This window comes from Balaenoptera ricei, chromosome 3 (assembly GCF_028023285.1).
Source record: "Balaenoptera ricei isolate mBalRic1 chromosome 3, mBalRic1.hap2, whole genome shotgun sequence".
In the NCBI taxonomy this organism is placed as follows: domain Eukaryota; kingdom Metazoa; phylum Chordata; class Mammalia; order Artiodactyla; family Balaenopteridae; genus Balaenoptera; species Balaenoptera ricei.
In genome coordinates this window covers 179,238,836-179,252,058 of record NC_082641.1, presented here as the reverse complement: position 1 = coordinate 179,252,058, position 13,223 = coordinate 179,238,836, and the positions used below count along the sequence as shown (strand labels likewise).

At 53.9% G+C, this 13,223-nt stretch overlaps 1 protein-coding gene across 4 annotated transcripts in view; it reads left to right on the top strand.

Annotated features, from left to right (window-relative positions):
- The first annotated feature begins 2,749 nt into the window (after positions 1-2,749).
- The window catches only part of HDGFL2 (HDGF like 2), an 18,353-nt gene continuing 7,879 nt past the window's right edge, over positions 2,750-13,223 (top strand). For 3 of the 4 annotated variants that reach the window (XM_059918723.1, XM_059918722.1, XM_059918721.1), the window contains exons 1-4: positions 2,757-2,924; positions 5,286-5,362; positions 5,457-5,595; positions 11,301-11,492. In XM_059918723.1, coding sequence (XP_059774706.1) covers positions 2,853-2,924; positions 5,286-5,362; positions 5,457-5,595; positions 11,301-11,492 — 480 coding nt within the window. In that variant the 5' untranslated portion in view covers positions 2,757-2,852. Of the gene's footprint in view, positions 2,925-5,285; positions 5,363-5,456; positions 5,596-11,300; positions 11,493-13,223 lie in introns of all 4 variants that reach the window. The other variant, XM_059918724.1, reaches the window with a different exon arrangement.

The following is a 13,223-nucleotide window of genomic DNA, read 5'->3' as shown; positions in this document are numbered from 1 at the left end:
CGCGGGCTCAGTAGTTGTGGCTCGCGGGCTCTAGAGCACAGGCTCAGTAATTGTGGCGCACGGGCTTAGTTGCTCCGCAGCATGTGGGATCTTCCCGGACCAGGGCTCGAACCCCTGTCCCCTTCATTGGCAGGCGGATTCTTAACCACTGCGCCACCAGGGAAGCCCCAGGAATCTTTTTAAAAACAGCTTTATTGATATGTCATTTACATACCCTAAAATTCACCTTTTTTAAGTGTACAATTCAATGAATTTTATTGTATATTTACAGAGCTCTAGGACTATCACCACAATCTAGTTTTAGAACATAAGGTGATTTTCCATCACCTTAAAGAAACCTCATACTCCTTTGCAGTCACTCTAGATTCCTACCTTCAGCTCAAAGCAAATACTGATCTACTTTCTGTCTTGAAAAATTTGCCTTTTTTGGACATTCTATCAAATGTCATATGATGTTGGAATCATAGAGTATGTGATCTTATGTCTGGCTTTTATCACCGAGTATGTTTTGGAAGTTAATCCCTGTTGTAGTGTGTATCGGTCCTTCGTTTCTTTCTCTTGCTGAAGAGTCAGCGGTAAAATTCATCATCAGGATATACCACATTTGGTTTATCCATTTATCCATAGATGGACATTTGGGTTATTTCCCCTTTTTGCTTTTTGTGAATAATGCTGTTATAACTATTAGCTGTATAAGTTTTGGTGTGGATGTTTGTTTTCATTTCTCTTGGGTAGATACATAGAGTTGGAATTGCTGGTTCATATGGTAAGTCTTTGTTTAACTTTGTAAAAAAACCCAAAAAACAGAAAAACCTGCCTTTTTGAGATGTATTTCACATGCATAAGGATGTTTCTTGAGATTAAAGTATTATCTCTGTACCCTGTGATCAAATCCCTCCAGGTTTTTCTTCCCCAAGAAGTTAAAATAAAACCCAAGCGTGTCACTGATATTCACAAGGCATATGATAGGTCCTTAACGGACCCTTTTGCTATCCGCTCTGCCCTAAATGCCCTCCCAGTGCCCACCTCCCTACCTGGACCTATTTCTAGTCATCTTTGAGCTCTCTGGTTAAACTACTATCTCCTCCAGAAAATACTTCTGTTCCCCCATGATAGACGAAGTCTCTGGCATTACTCAGCCTTTTTTTTTTTCTTTTTCCTTTTTTTAAAAAATTGAAGTATAGTTGATTGACAATGTGTTAATTTCTGCTGTACAACAAAGTGATTCAGTTATACATATACATACATTGTTTTTTATGTTCTTTTCCGTTATGGTTTATCACAGGATGTTGAATATACTTCCCCGTGCTATAAAGTGGACCTTGTTGTTTTATTCAGCTCTTTTTTAAAAAAAAAATAAATTTATTTATTTTATTTATTTATTATTTTTGGCTGCGTTGGGTCTTCGTTGCTACTCTACGTTGCGCTGCATGGGCTTCTCACTGCAGTGCCTTCTCTTGTTGCGGAGCATGGGCTCTAGGCACATGGGCTTCAGTAGTTGTGGCACGCTGGCTCAGTGGTTGTGGAGCCCAGGCTTAGTTGCTCCGCTGCATGTGGGATCTTCGCGGACCAAGGCTCGAACCCGTGTCCCCTGCATTGGCAGGCGGATGCTTAACCACTGCGCCACCAGGGAAGCCCAATTCAGCTCTTTCTTAAGCATCCTATTTTATTCAGAGTTCCTTCCCTGGGTCTTAATTACAAAGAAATTAACATTTCTTTGCCTTGCTAGACGTTGGATACTTCAGGAGCCGGAGTAACAGCACCTAAGTGCGTCCAGTATTTCCTGCTGCCAGGCACAGTTTCCAGAGCCTTAGGGGCGGTGATGTCATTTAATCCTTACTCCCCTATAAGATCTGTACCATTATGAGTCCCGTTTTACAGGTTGGGAGACTGAGGCGCAGAGATTACATAACTTGGCCAGGCAGTGCTCAATACATTTTTCTCGACTGAATTAGTATGAATATTGGGTATTTTGTGGCTCTGGCATATGGTGCTCAATAAACTTGTCGTGAGTGAAGAAATAAGTGTTTTGTGAATTTTTTGGCTGCTTATCCTCAGACCCCCACATGACCCGTCCCTACCCCTAAGCCCCGCCCCCTCGAGCAGGCAACGGCGCGTCCCTATTTTGAGTTGAACCTCGTCAATTGCGATATCCAATGGCGGACAGCCGCTTAAGCCTTTCCTCCTGTGATAGCTAACGCCGGTTCTCTACCTTGAGCCGCTCCTCTCGTGGTACCCAATGCCCTTCAGCTCTATATTATGCCCCTCCTCACAGGAGCGGGAGGCTATTAATGACGCGCCCCCTACAGTGATTGGGCCTTCTTTCCTGTGGTAATCCAATAGCATGTTTCCTACTTAAGGCCCCTCCTCCTGTGGCGTTCTATGGCCCGCCCCTCTACCCTAAGCCCAGCCCCGAAGGAGCCTGGCTGCCTGCCTCTACTCTCCCAGAGCGCCTGTTTCCCTCCTCCTACCTTTCCTCTTTCACCTCCCTTAACCTCCGTCCCCTCCCATTAGGCTTCTGGGTCACGCCCCCTTGGCTCTACCCGTTATCCAATCCCGTTAACATGCTCTGCTCCAACCCCTCTTCTCATTGGTCCCCCTGCTCCTCTATCCCCGCACGTGGTCCTGAGCGACGGCGTCGCCCGCCCGTGACGGCCGCAAGGCGGGACTTCCGGCGACGGGCAGGCCAATAAACACGCTCCGACCCGCTACCCAGGCCGTCGCCCCCGCCCCCTTGGCGCCCTGCTCCCGCCCCCGGCTTCGCCTCCCTTTGCCGCCGCTGCCGCCGCCGCCGCTGCTGCTGCTGCCCGTGCCGCTGCCGCTTCCCGCGGCCTGGGCCTCCCGCCGCCAGCATGCCGCACGCCTTCAAGCCCGGGGACTTGGTGTTCGCCAAGATGAAGGGCTACCCGCACTGGCCGGCCCGGGTGAGGCCGCGAGGGAGATGGGCCAGGCGACGGGGGGTTGGGGGTGGGGTGGGGCAGTAGGGGCCCCGGGCCTGAGGGACCCGCGCTCCCGAGGTCTGGGGGACTCCGGGCCTGAGGAACCCGCGCGCCTGGGTTCTGGGGGGACCCGGGCCTGGGGGACTCGCGTGCCTGGGGGTCTGGCGGTCCCCTTCCTGAGGAACCCTCGCGCGGGGATTGTGCGGGAACCTGGGCCAGGAGGTCTGGGGGTCCCGGGCCTGAGCGACCCGCGCGCCGGAGGTGCGGAGGGCCCCGAGCCTGGGGGACCCGCTCTGGGGGTCCCAGAGCCGAGGGACATGGGGTTGAGGGACCTGGGGCCTGAGGAGCCAGGGTTCAAATCTGAAGGAGTTTGGTGGGTGTGAGGGGAGCTGAGGAATCTGGGATTTGAGGAGAGGGTTCAAACTAATGGGAAGGAGGTGCTCCGGGCTGAAGGACCTCTTTATGGGGGGCAAAAAGAAGCCAAGTTCTGAGGGGCTGGGGGTCCTGAGCCACGTATGAAGGGGGCCTATGGATGAGGGTTCCAGTAAGGGAGAAGAGTTGAGGGTCAAGGTTGAGAGATGCTCAGCAGGACCAGGGCTGGAAATAGGGCTGGGTGCTGTGTTCACAAGGTCGCTGGAGCTGAGGGGACTGGATCTGAAAATGTGGGGCATCAGAGACCGGAGATTGGAATAAGACTTGTTTGGGGGACCCTGGGGACTGGTGCCCTGTGAGGACTCCCCCGCCAGACCCTGGTGGAGGAGGCTGGTGGGAGCACAGGGTGGAGGGATGCTTGAATCAGAGGCCAGTCACGGGGACTCAAGCTGGAAAGAGAGAGCTCCTGAGGGAGGGGGCTGGGCCCAGGGGACTTTAGGGATCCCCTCTGGAGAAAGCTGGGATCCAGAGGACCCAGATGGTTCGAGGGGTCCAGTTCTGAAGGGAGTCTTGAGTGCGAGTCTCAGAACTGCAGTGTGGAGTTTCAGGCACTGTCTGTGGGGCAGGCCAGTGTGGAGGAGGGGCCAGGAGGTTGTTGCCATCCCCAGGTCTAAGTCACCCCAGGACTGATGTTGGTGGAATATGCATGTTAGGACTGAAGGAATTTGGAGGGGGAGGCAGTAGAAGCATGAAGCTGAAGGTTCGGCTGGAACAGAAGGAGCTCAGGAGTTGCCTGGGCAGTACTGTGGGGTGCCTGGAGATTTCAGCCTCGTTCCCTGCCAGACCCTCCCTCCCTCTGGGTGGAAGTAAGCAGAAGGGCATCACACAGAGCTGGGCGTTTGGTTGCAGAGAGGCCGCCACAGGATGCCAGGAGTGGGCTCAGGGACTGCTAACCAGGCAGCCCTGAGAGTGGTCCATAACGGGTGCTGCCGCTGGGATGCCTGTGCCTCAGGCTCAGAGGCGGGTCCTGGGTGAGGTCAGAGCAGAAGCGGGCCTGGAAGGCACGGGCAGGCTGGTCCTCAGCGTGACGGAGTTTGGGGATGTGTCTGTGCAGGAGCGGGATGCTTGGGATGGGTGTTTGGGGCCCAGGGCCCAGGGACTTTGAAAAGTAGCCCAGGGAACTGAGGAAGGAAGCTGGGTGAGGGGGGCAGGGAAGGTTCCAGCAGCTCCCAGGCTTTGAAGAGGACGGGAAGGAATTAATGGGGACCAGAGAACCCACTCAACCTGATTTGCTCGGGCTTACTTTCTTGGAAGCACCAGAGTGATAAAACTTTACGGGCACTTCCCTTCCTCCCAGAGTACCAGCTTCTCCCTCTCCTCCGCGCCCCGCTCCAGCTGGCTCTCTAAGCCCAGAATGCTTCCAAGCACCTGATTGGAAGGGAAGGGGCTGCTAGCCTCCTGTGGGGAAATGACTGACAGCTGCTGCAGCCCATGGGCCTATAGGGAGAGGGTGGGACTTCCTGGATGCTCCGGGCCTGTCTCCTGCAGCCCACCCCCCACCCTCTGCATCCTTGGAGCTGCCAGCTGCAGCCTCTGGGAGACTGATCACCGATTGCCTCTTTGCAGGAGGGGGTCCTTTGGGGGGTCCTGGGAGTTCACAGAAGCTGGGCTTGGCCCCAGCCCCTGGCTGCTCAGAGGACCATATTTGGCTTTGCCCAGGTGAAACACCTACCTTGGGGGAAGAGAGAGCACCCTGGGGGGAGCGGACAGGTATGCAACTGGGGGGGGGGGGGCGCGTTGCACAGAAGAAGGCAGATGCCTAATTGGAAGGTGATGAGCCTTCCTCTGAAGGCTCCCCTCCTCCCAGCGTGCTTTCCCCCAAGTAACTTGGCTGTTTTCCTGGTCACTTCCTGGGTCAGTGGGTGAAGCTGTCCCCCACCCCCCAGCCACCCCCTGACTGGCCTCTCACTGCAGATCGATGACATCGCCGACGGTGCCGTGAAGCCCCCGCCCAACAAGTACCCCATCTTCTTCTTTGGTACCCACGAAACGTAAGTGTCCCCCGCTGGGGGTGGAGTTTTTCCAGCTGTTGCCTCCCGGGGTGGCCTGGCTCACCTGGGCTCGGCCCGTGGTTCTTTTCTCCAGAGCCTTCCTGGGACCCAAGGACCTGTTTCCCTACGACAAGTGTAAAGATAAGTACGGGAAACCCAACAAGAGGAAAGGCTTCAATGAGGGCCTGTGGGAGATCCAGAACAACCCCCATGCCAGCTACAGTGCTCCTCTGGTGAGTCCATGCTGGGGGTGGGAGGTTGGCGGGGGTCTGCGGAGCCCAGGTCAGGCGGGCACTCGAGCGCGCTGGGGACCAGAGGTGGTCTTAGCTTGTCCCACAGAGAAAGGAGAGGCCTCTGGGACAGGGCTCCTCCCGCTGGGCACCGCTGATGTTTGGGGCCTCATCGTTCTCCGTGAGGGCGGTCCTGGGCACTGTCGGGGTTGGAGCAGCATCCCTGGCCCCACCCACGCGATGCCAGGAGCTCCTTCTTTACCCAGTTGTGACAACCAAACACGTCTGCGGACATTGCCGAGTGTCGGGTGGAGGGGTGCAGGATCCCTCCTGGTGAGACCCACTGCTCTAGGTTTAGCCTGAATGTGAAACAGCATCGTTAGAGCTCCTAAGAAACCTTTTGTTTTCTAAGGAGAAAAATTTTTTTCCTTTCAGTAACACCCTTTCCTTCCCCCATTACTGCCAGATTTCAGACTCGGAAAAAGGCTGTAGTTAGTAGACGTGAGAGCTCTTGCTTAGGTGGGAAAGAAGTGCTAAGAGTCACAGAGATGACATTCTCAGTGGCAAATCAGTGTCTGGAAACATTCAGGGAAAAAAGGGAATTTAGAGAAGTTGAAGTTAAATTCGTACCGAAGCCGTGGAAAGCTGAGGAAGGGTGGCAGAGGGGTGCCTTGCTCTGGGTGTTTTGGGGCGAGATGCAGACGAGGGGAGTTGCGGGGAGGTGGAGTAGCCTGGCCTCAGCAGGGCTGGGCTCCAGGTGGGCCGGAAGACCCGGCGAATTGACCGCAGGGCTCGGACCTCTGCTGTTAGGGAAGAAACGGACTTCCCTCCTGGTCTGTGGGCGGGGAAGCGGGAGTCGGAGAGGGTCTGGTTTGTGTGAGAGAAGGACCGAGTAGTTTTGTAGCATCTGGTCCTGCTTGAGAACTCGGGGTCTCGAGATGGTCTGGGTGTGCCTCTCCTGTGCCTCCGTCTACCCACCGACCCGGCAAACACTCCTGTATAGACCCCGGCCGCATGCATGCCATGTGGCGCACTAGGGACGAGGAATCCTAGGTGAAGCAGACACGCCTCTTGCCTTCTGGGAGCTCATGATCTAGAACCTGGGGTCCGTTCGAGAGCTCTCTCCAGTGCTGAGGGTTTGGCAGCCCCTTCTCAAGGGGCCAGGCCCACGTTTCATGTGTGTGGTGTCTTTTACCTCCCGTGATGGGTCTGGGAGATGGATGTTCCCCCTGCTTTGGTCCCCGCCGTCTCTCCGGGCTTTGCACATTCCGCACTTGGGTAAACGGATCGGAAGTTCCTGAAGGTAGTTGAGTTTCATGAGACCGTATTCTGGCCCCAGCCCAAGTGCTGGTTAGTCTTGTCCTAAGCTTATTGCCTCCTGGTGAATCATCACACCATTTAATGTTTATTACGCACCCTCAGCCTGTGAAGTACCGCGTAGATGCCTGCCCTCAAGGAAATGAAATTCAAAAATAGTGTAACCTTGACATTAAACCCACCCCATACAGACTCCCCAGGTTGAGAAGTAGCTATAGGTGTGAGAGCATATTACTGCTGTTTGGTTCTCTGACCCATGTGTGCCTCCAAACAGAACATTGGGTTAAAAATGCAGATCCCTGGGCCCTACCCCGAGAGGTTTAGGTGTGGTAGTTTAGGGCTGAGGCCTGGGCACCTTGAGGTGGTTCATCCCCCGAGTTATCTAGATGCTTCTGATGGAGCCAGTCCACAGCAGGCTTTTGGAAGCACCGCTTGGAGGGTGCCCGGGCAGTCTGTCTTTTCATCCTATAAGGTTTTCGTTTAGTTTTACGTTTTGAGTGGGAGTACAGACTCCTGGTACAAGACTGAAAAGTACAAAAGGGCGTACAGTGAGGGATCAGCCCTGCCTCTCGGCCGTTCTGTTTCAGTTTCCTCTCAAGGTAGCCCCAGCTACCAGTTCCTTGTGTGTCCTTCCAAGATTCTTTGTTCACGTAAAACCCTACATAGCTTGCTTTTTTGAAGCATGTAATGCTCTACTTGGCTTTATTCCCCCAATTGGTCTCTCTCGTCTGTGCAGAGAATGGCTTCATTCTTTCTGACAGCCTTAACTCGGCGTGCTCCCACCAGGAGCGTATGGCAGGGCCTGTTCCCGCACCCTCCTGCCAAGCCAGGAGGTGGAAAACGGTATCTCAGTGTGGTTCCAGCTATATCCAGTAATCCCAAGATGGGCTGGGTAGGTGGCATCTTTTCCATTTTACAGCTGGGCACGCTGAGGCCCGGAGCGTTCGCTTGATTGCCCGGAAGGACCCAGCTAGAACGTGAGGCCTCAGAAACCTAGACCAGGGTTTTTCAACTTCTCTCCCTCTCCATGGGGCGTCCTAGGCACTGTGGGCTGTTGAGCAGCATCCCTGGCCCCGCCCACTTGATGCCAAGACCCCCGCGCATCTTGACAATTTGAATGTCTCTAGACATTGCCAAATGCCCCCTGGGCAGAGAATCACCCCTTGTTGAGAAGGATTGACCTAGAAGGATCCCAGTTGATACATCCTTGTGACCTGATAGAGGAGGTAAAGGGACCTGTCCCAGTAGCTGGTTTGAGCTGAGCTGGAACTAAAACCCAGGCCTCCCGTCTCCCAGGCTGAAGTTCTTTTCTGGTCGGTACAAGCTGGGTGGGGTCCTGGAGGGGCAGGTGGGCCCAGAGAAGGACCTCTACACATGGATCCTGGGGTAAGAGCCCTGCTGTGTGGATGCGTGGACCTGGGTTCGAGGCCTGGCTCTTCCTCCTGTTCACCGTATTCTTTGGGGATTGGTTGATGTCACCTCTCGGAGCCTCTGTTTCCTCATCTAAAACAGAGGCTCAGGGTACGACGAGCTCTCACGGGGCTGTCGGGGGAACACGGTGAGCCGGTTGCACATCAGGCACCCGGCACAGGGGTGCGAGGTGTTGGGGACCGAGGAGGCCAGGCTGGGCCTGACCTTCCCTTTCCACCTCTGTCACCCTCTCGACCCATTAAGACAGTGAGAGGGGGCTTCCCTGGTGGTCCAGGGGTTAAGACTCTGCGCTCCCGGGCTTCCCTGGTGGCGCAGTGGTTGAGAGTCTGCCTGCTAATGCAGGGGACACAGGTTCGAGCCCTGGTCCGGGAAGATCCCAGGTGCCGCGGAGCAACTGGGCCCGTGAGTCACAACTACTGAGCCTGCGCGTCTGGAGCCTGTGCTCCGCAACAAGAGCGGCCACGATAGTGAGAGGCCCGCGCACTGCGATGAAGAGTGGCCCCCGCTCGCCGCAACTAAGGAAAGCCCTAGCACAGAAACGAAGACCCAACATAGCAATCAATCAATCAGTCAATCAATCCTAAAAAAAAAAAAAAGACTCTGAGCTCCCAATGCAGGGGGCACGGGTTCGATCCCTGGTCGGGGAACTAAGACCCCGCATGCCGCGCGGTGAGGCCAAAAAAAAAAGACAGTGAAAGAGACCAACACTCATCACTCATCTCACTCAACCAGTGGGTCTCGGGATGGTTGCAGGTCAGCTGGCTCTTGGCCCTTATTTCCTGGTTCCTCTCTGAGCCACCAGTGTTCCTGTCCTCCAGACGTCTCCATGGGGGTCAGATTTCCCAAAACTTTTGCTGGCAGGTAGTTAGGTCTCGTGGGCCGAGCCCAGGAGATGCAGAGTTCCTGGCTTTATCCCCAAAGCACAGTGCAGGGCAAATCACTTACCTTTCCGGAGACCTCGTTTCCCCACTTATGGAACATGCCCACTCGTCCCAGTCACCTCCCCGGTTGTCGAGGCGCACATCCGGCCACAGGTGGTTGAGCGCTTAGCAGAAGCAAGCCGGGGTTTGTGACAGGCAGTAGCTGTGTCCAGTGGGCCAGGCTTCGGGGCCCAGCAGAGCTGGCTTGCACCCCAGCTCTGTCGCTTAGTCGCTGTGTGATCTGGCTCCATCACGCCGCCTTTTGCCTTGTCTGCAGAGTGAGAATGACAGCTCCCCACATGCTACACGGAGAGAGGTGATCCCTCGTGTCTGCTAGCTCTCGCTGCCACGAGGCTGACTCCGTTCCTCCCGCAGACGATCAGGAGGGTCCTGGACCCTCCATTTAGTCACTCACACTCCAAGCTGCTGTTTCCTCCGTGAAGAACCGGGGACGTCCTTTCCCTTCTCCACTCACCAGGGGTGCCCCAGAGAAAAGCGACGCCCTGGAGGAGAGGTGTGAGGGAAATCCGCCTGAAAGCCTGATGGTTCTCTCCCAGCGTTTCAGGTTTGGGCTTGACCTACTTCGTGTGGCACTTTTTACCCTTTTTTTTTTTTTTTAATTTTTGGCTGTGCCACACGGCATGCCAGATCTTAGTTCCCCGACCAGGGATTGAACCCATGCCCCCTGCAGTGGAAGCGCAGAGTCTTAACCACTGGACCAGCAGGGAATTCCCTGTGTCATATTTTAGATCCCACATATAAGTGGTATTGTATGGTATTTGTCTTTCTCTTTCTGACTTACTTTGCTTAGTATGGTTATCGCTAGGTCCATCCATGTTGCTGCAAATGGCATAATTTCATTCTGTTTTACAGCTGAGTAATATTCCAATGTGTATACGTACCACATCTTCTTTATCCATTCATCTGTTGATGGACATTCAGGTTGTTTCCGTGTCTTGGTTATGGTAAATAGTGCTACTGTGAACATAGAGGTGCGTGGATCTTTTCGAATTATAGTTTTCTCTGGATATATGCCCAGGAGTGGGATTGCTGGGTCATGTGGTAGCTCTATTCTTAGTTTTTTGCGGAACCGCCATATTGTTTTCCGTGGTGGCTGCAACCACTTTACATTCCCCCCCCACACAGTGTAGGAGGGTTCCTTTTCCTCCACACCCCCTGACTCTGGTCTGTTCACATGGCCGTGGTTGGTCTCCCACTAGACTGTAAGCTCCCCAGGGGCAGGGCCCGTGCCGTGTTCACGTCTGGGCGCTCCCACCTCCCTAGCACAGTGCCTGGCACCTGGCTGCTGCTCACAGATGGCAGCGGAGTGTGCAGATGAGCCCGGCACGCGGCTAGCACAGAAGAAGTGCCATCTACGTGTCTGCTATTTTTGCGGCTGTTACCGCCTGAGCAGGCATTTTGGCTAAAACAGAAATAGAAGTGCCTGGAAGTTCGCACCCAGAGGTCCTGTCCTAGGTCATTTTCTTCCTCATCAGTAATTGCAATAATAATAATTTTTACAAAAAGCAAACCTCGATGGACCTCCTGCCAGTCTGGGCACTGTCCTCAGTACATGCCACTTCTGTCTCACCCTCGCCACAGCCCTGTGAGGCCAAAGTGCTGTCGGCCCCATTGCTCAGATGTGGGATGAGGCACACAGGGGCTTAAGTCACTGGCCCAGGGTTTGCCCTCAGATCCTGCAGTGCTTGAATCCTAGTGGCTAGCACACACGTGCCCATCTCGTCCTGCCGCATCAGTCCTCAGAGCTTTCTGTTTTGTTTTTTAATATTGTTTGGCCGCGCCGCACGGCGTGTGGGATCTTAGTTCCCCGACCAGGGATTGAACCCACGCCCCCTGCGTTGGGAACACAGTGTCTTAACCACTGGACCGCCAGGGAAGTCCCCCTTGGAGCTCTCTGGGCCTCAGTTCCCGCATTTGGAGAGCGAGCAGGCCAGACCCTGACACTTGAGACCCGGCCAGTGGCTGCTGTCCTGTGGGCCACACCTGGTGGTGACCTGCTGTCTCTGTCCCCACCCCCAGCCGGTGAGTTCCTCCGACAGCGAGGCCCCTGAAGCCGACCCGGCAGGTGGCAGTGAGGACGACGAGGACCGGGGGGTCATGGCCGTCACAGCCGTGACCACTGCAGCTGCCAGCGACAGGATGGAGAGCGACTCGGACTCGGATAAGAGCAGTGACAACAGCGGCCTCAAGCGGAAGGCAGTGGCCTTGAAGGTAGGGGCACGGGGGTGGAGCGGGCACAGCTGTCCTGTGGGGGGCTGGGGTCCTTCCTCCTCCCGCCCTTCCTCCTCCCTCCACAGGTTCCATCTGGCCGCCTGCTCTTCTCCCTTTCCTTCTTTCGGTTTCTAGTACATTCACAAAGTTGTGCCAGCATCCCCTCTGTCAGTTCCAGAACTTTCCATCACCCCAAAAAGAAACCCCGTCCCCACTGGCAGTCCCCCCACATCCCCACCCGCAGCCTCTAGTAACCAGGAATCCGCCTCTGTGGAACTTGCCTGTTCTGAACGTTTCCCATCAGTGGAATCACACACCGTGTGTCCTTCTGTGTCTGGCTTCTCTCACTGAGCATCGTGTCCTCAGGGTCCATCCATGTGGTAGCGAGTGTCAGGGCTTCTCTCCTTTTCGTGGCTGAGCAATATTCCCGGGTGTGGCTGGACCACACTTTGTTTATCTGTCATCCGTTTATGGACATTTGGGTTGTTTCTGCTTTGGGGCCATCACAAATAACGCTGCTGTGAACATTCGTGTACAAGTTTTTGTGTGGATGTGAGTTTTAAGTTCTCTTGGAGAGATTCTCTTTCCTGCCTTTTTCCCCCTCTTCTCTGCCTTTTGACTGCTTCCGAATATTTGGGTGCAGAATGAAAGGACCAGGACCTAGCAGCAAATTCTTTTGATAGAGTAAGGCATTGTTTTTATGATTTTTAAAAATAACCTTTGCTTTTGGTTCCAGTTATAACAATAAGCCATGCTCATCGTAGATAAGTTAGAAGATGTGAAAAGCATAAAGAAGCCGGTGAAAAATGCCTGAACTATCTGAGGGGGTTTCTGCGCCAAGGACTAGAAACATCCTGATGTGTTTCTCCGTGATCTTGTGTGTGCCTCACGGGCGGGGTGGGTATGTAAAGTGTGGAATTGGCAATCACGCACGTAATGTGTCGTGCTGTTTTTCCACCTAATAGATGAGCATTTCCTTGTCCTTAAACGTTATGATTATTTTTTAATATTTTATTTATTTATTTATTTATTTGGTTGTGTCGGGTCTTAGTTGTGTCGGGCTCTTCGTTGCGGCGTGAGGACTTCTCTAGTTGTGGTGCGTGGGTTCAGTAGTTGCAGCACGTGGGCTCTCTAGTTGTGGCGTGTGCCGGCTCTAGAGCGTGCAGGCTTAGTTGTCCCGCAGCATGTGGGATCTTAACTTCCCCGACCAGGGGTCAAACCCCCGCCCCCTGCATTGGAAGGAGGATTCTTTTTTTTTTTTCTTTTTCTTTTTTCCTTTAACATCTTTATTGGAGTATAATTGCTTTACAATGTTGTGTTAGTTTCTGCTGTATAACAAAGTGAATCAGCTATATGCACACGTATATCCCCATATCCCCTCCCTCTTGCGTCTCCCTCCCACCCTCCTTATCCCACCCCTCTAGGTGGTCACAAAGCCCCGAGCTGATCTCCCTGTGCTATGCGGCTGCTTCCCACTAGCTATCTGTTTTACATTTGGTAGTGTATATAAGTCCATGCTACTCCCTCAGTTTGTCCCAGCTTACCCTTCCCACTTCCCGTGTCCTCAAGTCCATTCTCTACGTCTGTGTCTTTTATTCCTGTCCTGCCCCTAGGTTCTTCAGAACCTTTTTTTTTTTTAGATTCCATATATATGTTAGCATACGGTATTTTTCTCTTTTTGACTTACTTCACTCTGTATGACGGACTCTAGGTCCATCCACCTCACTACAA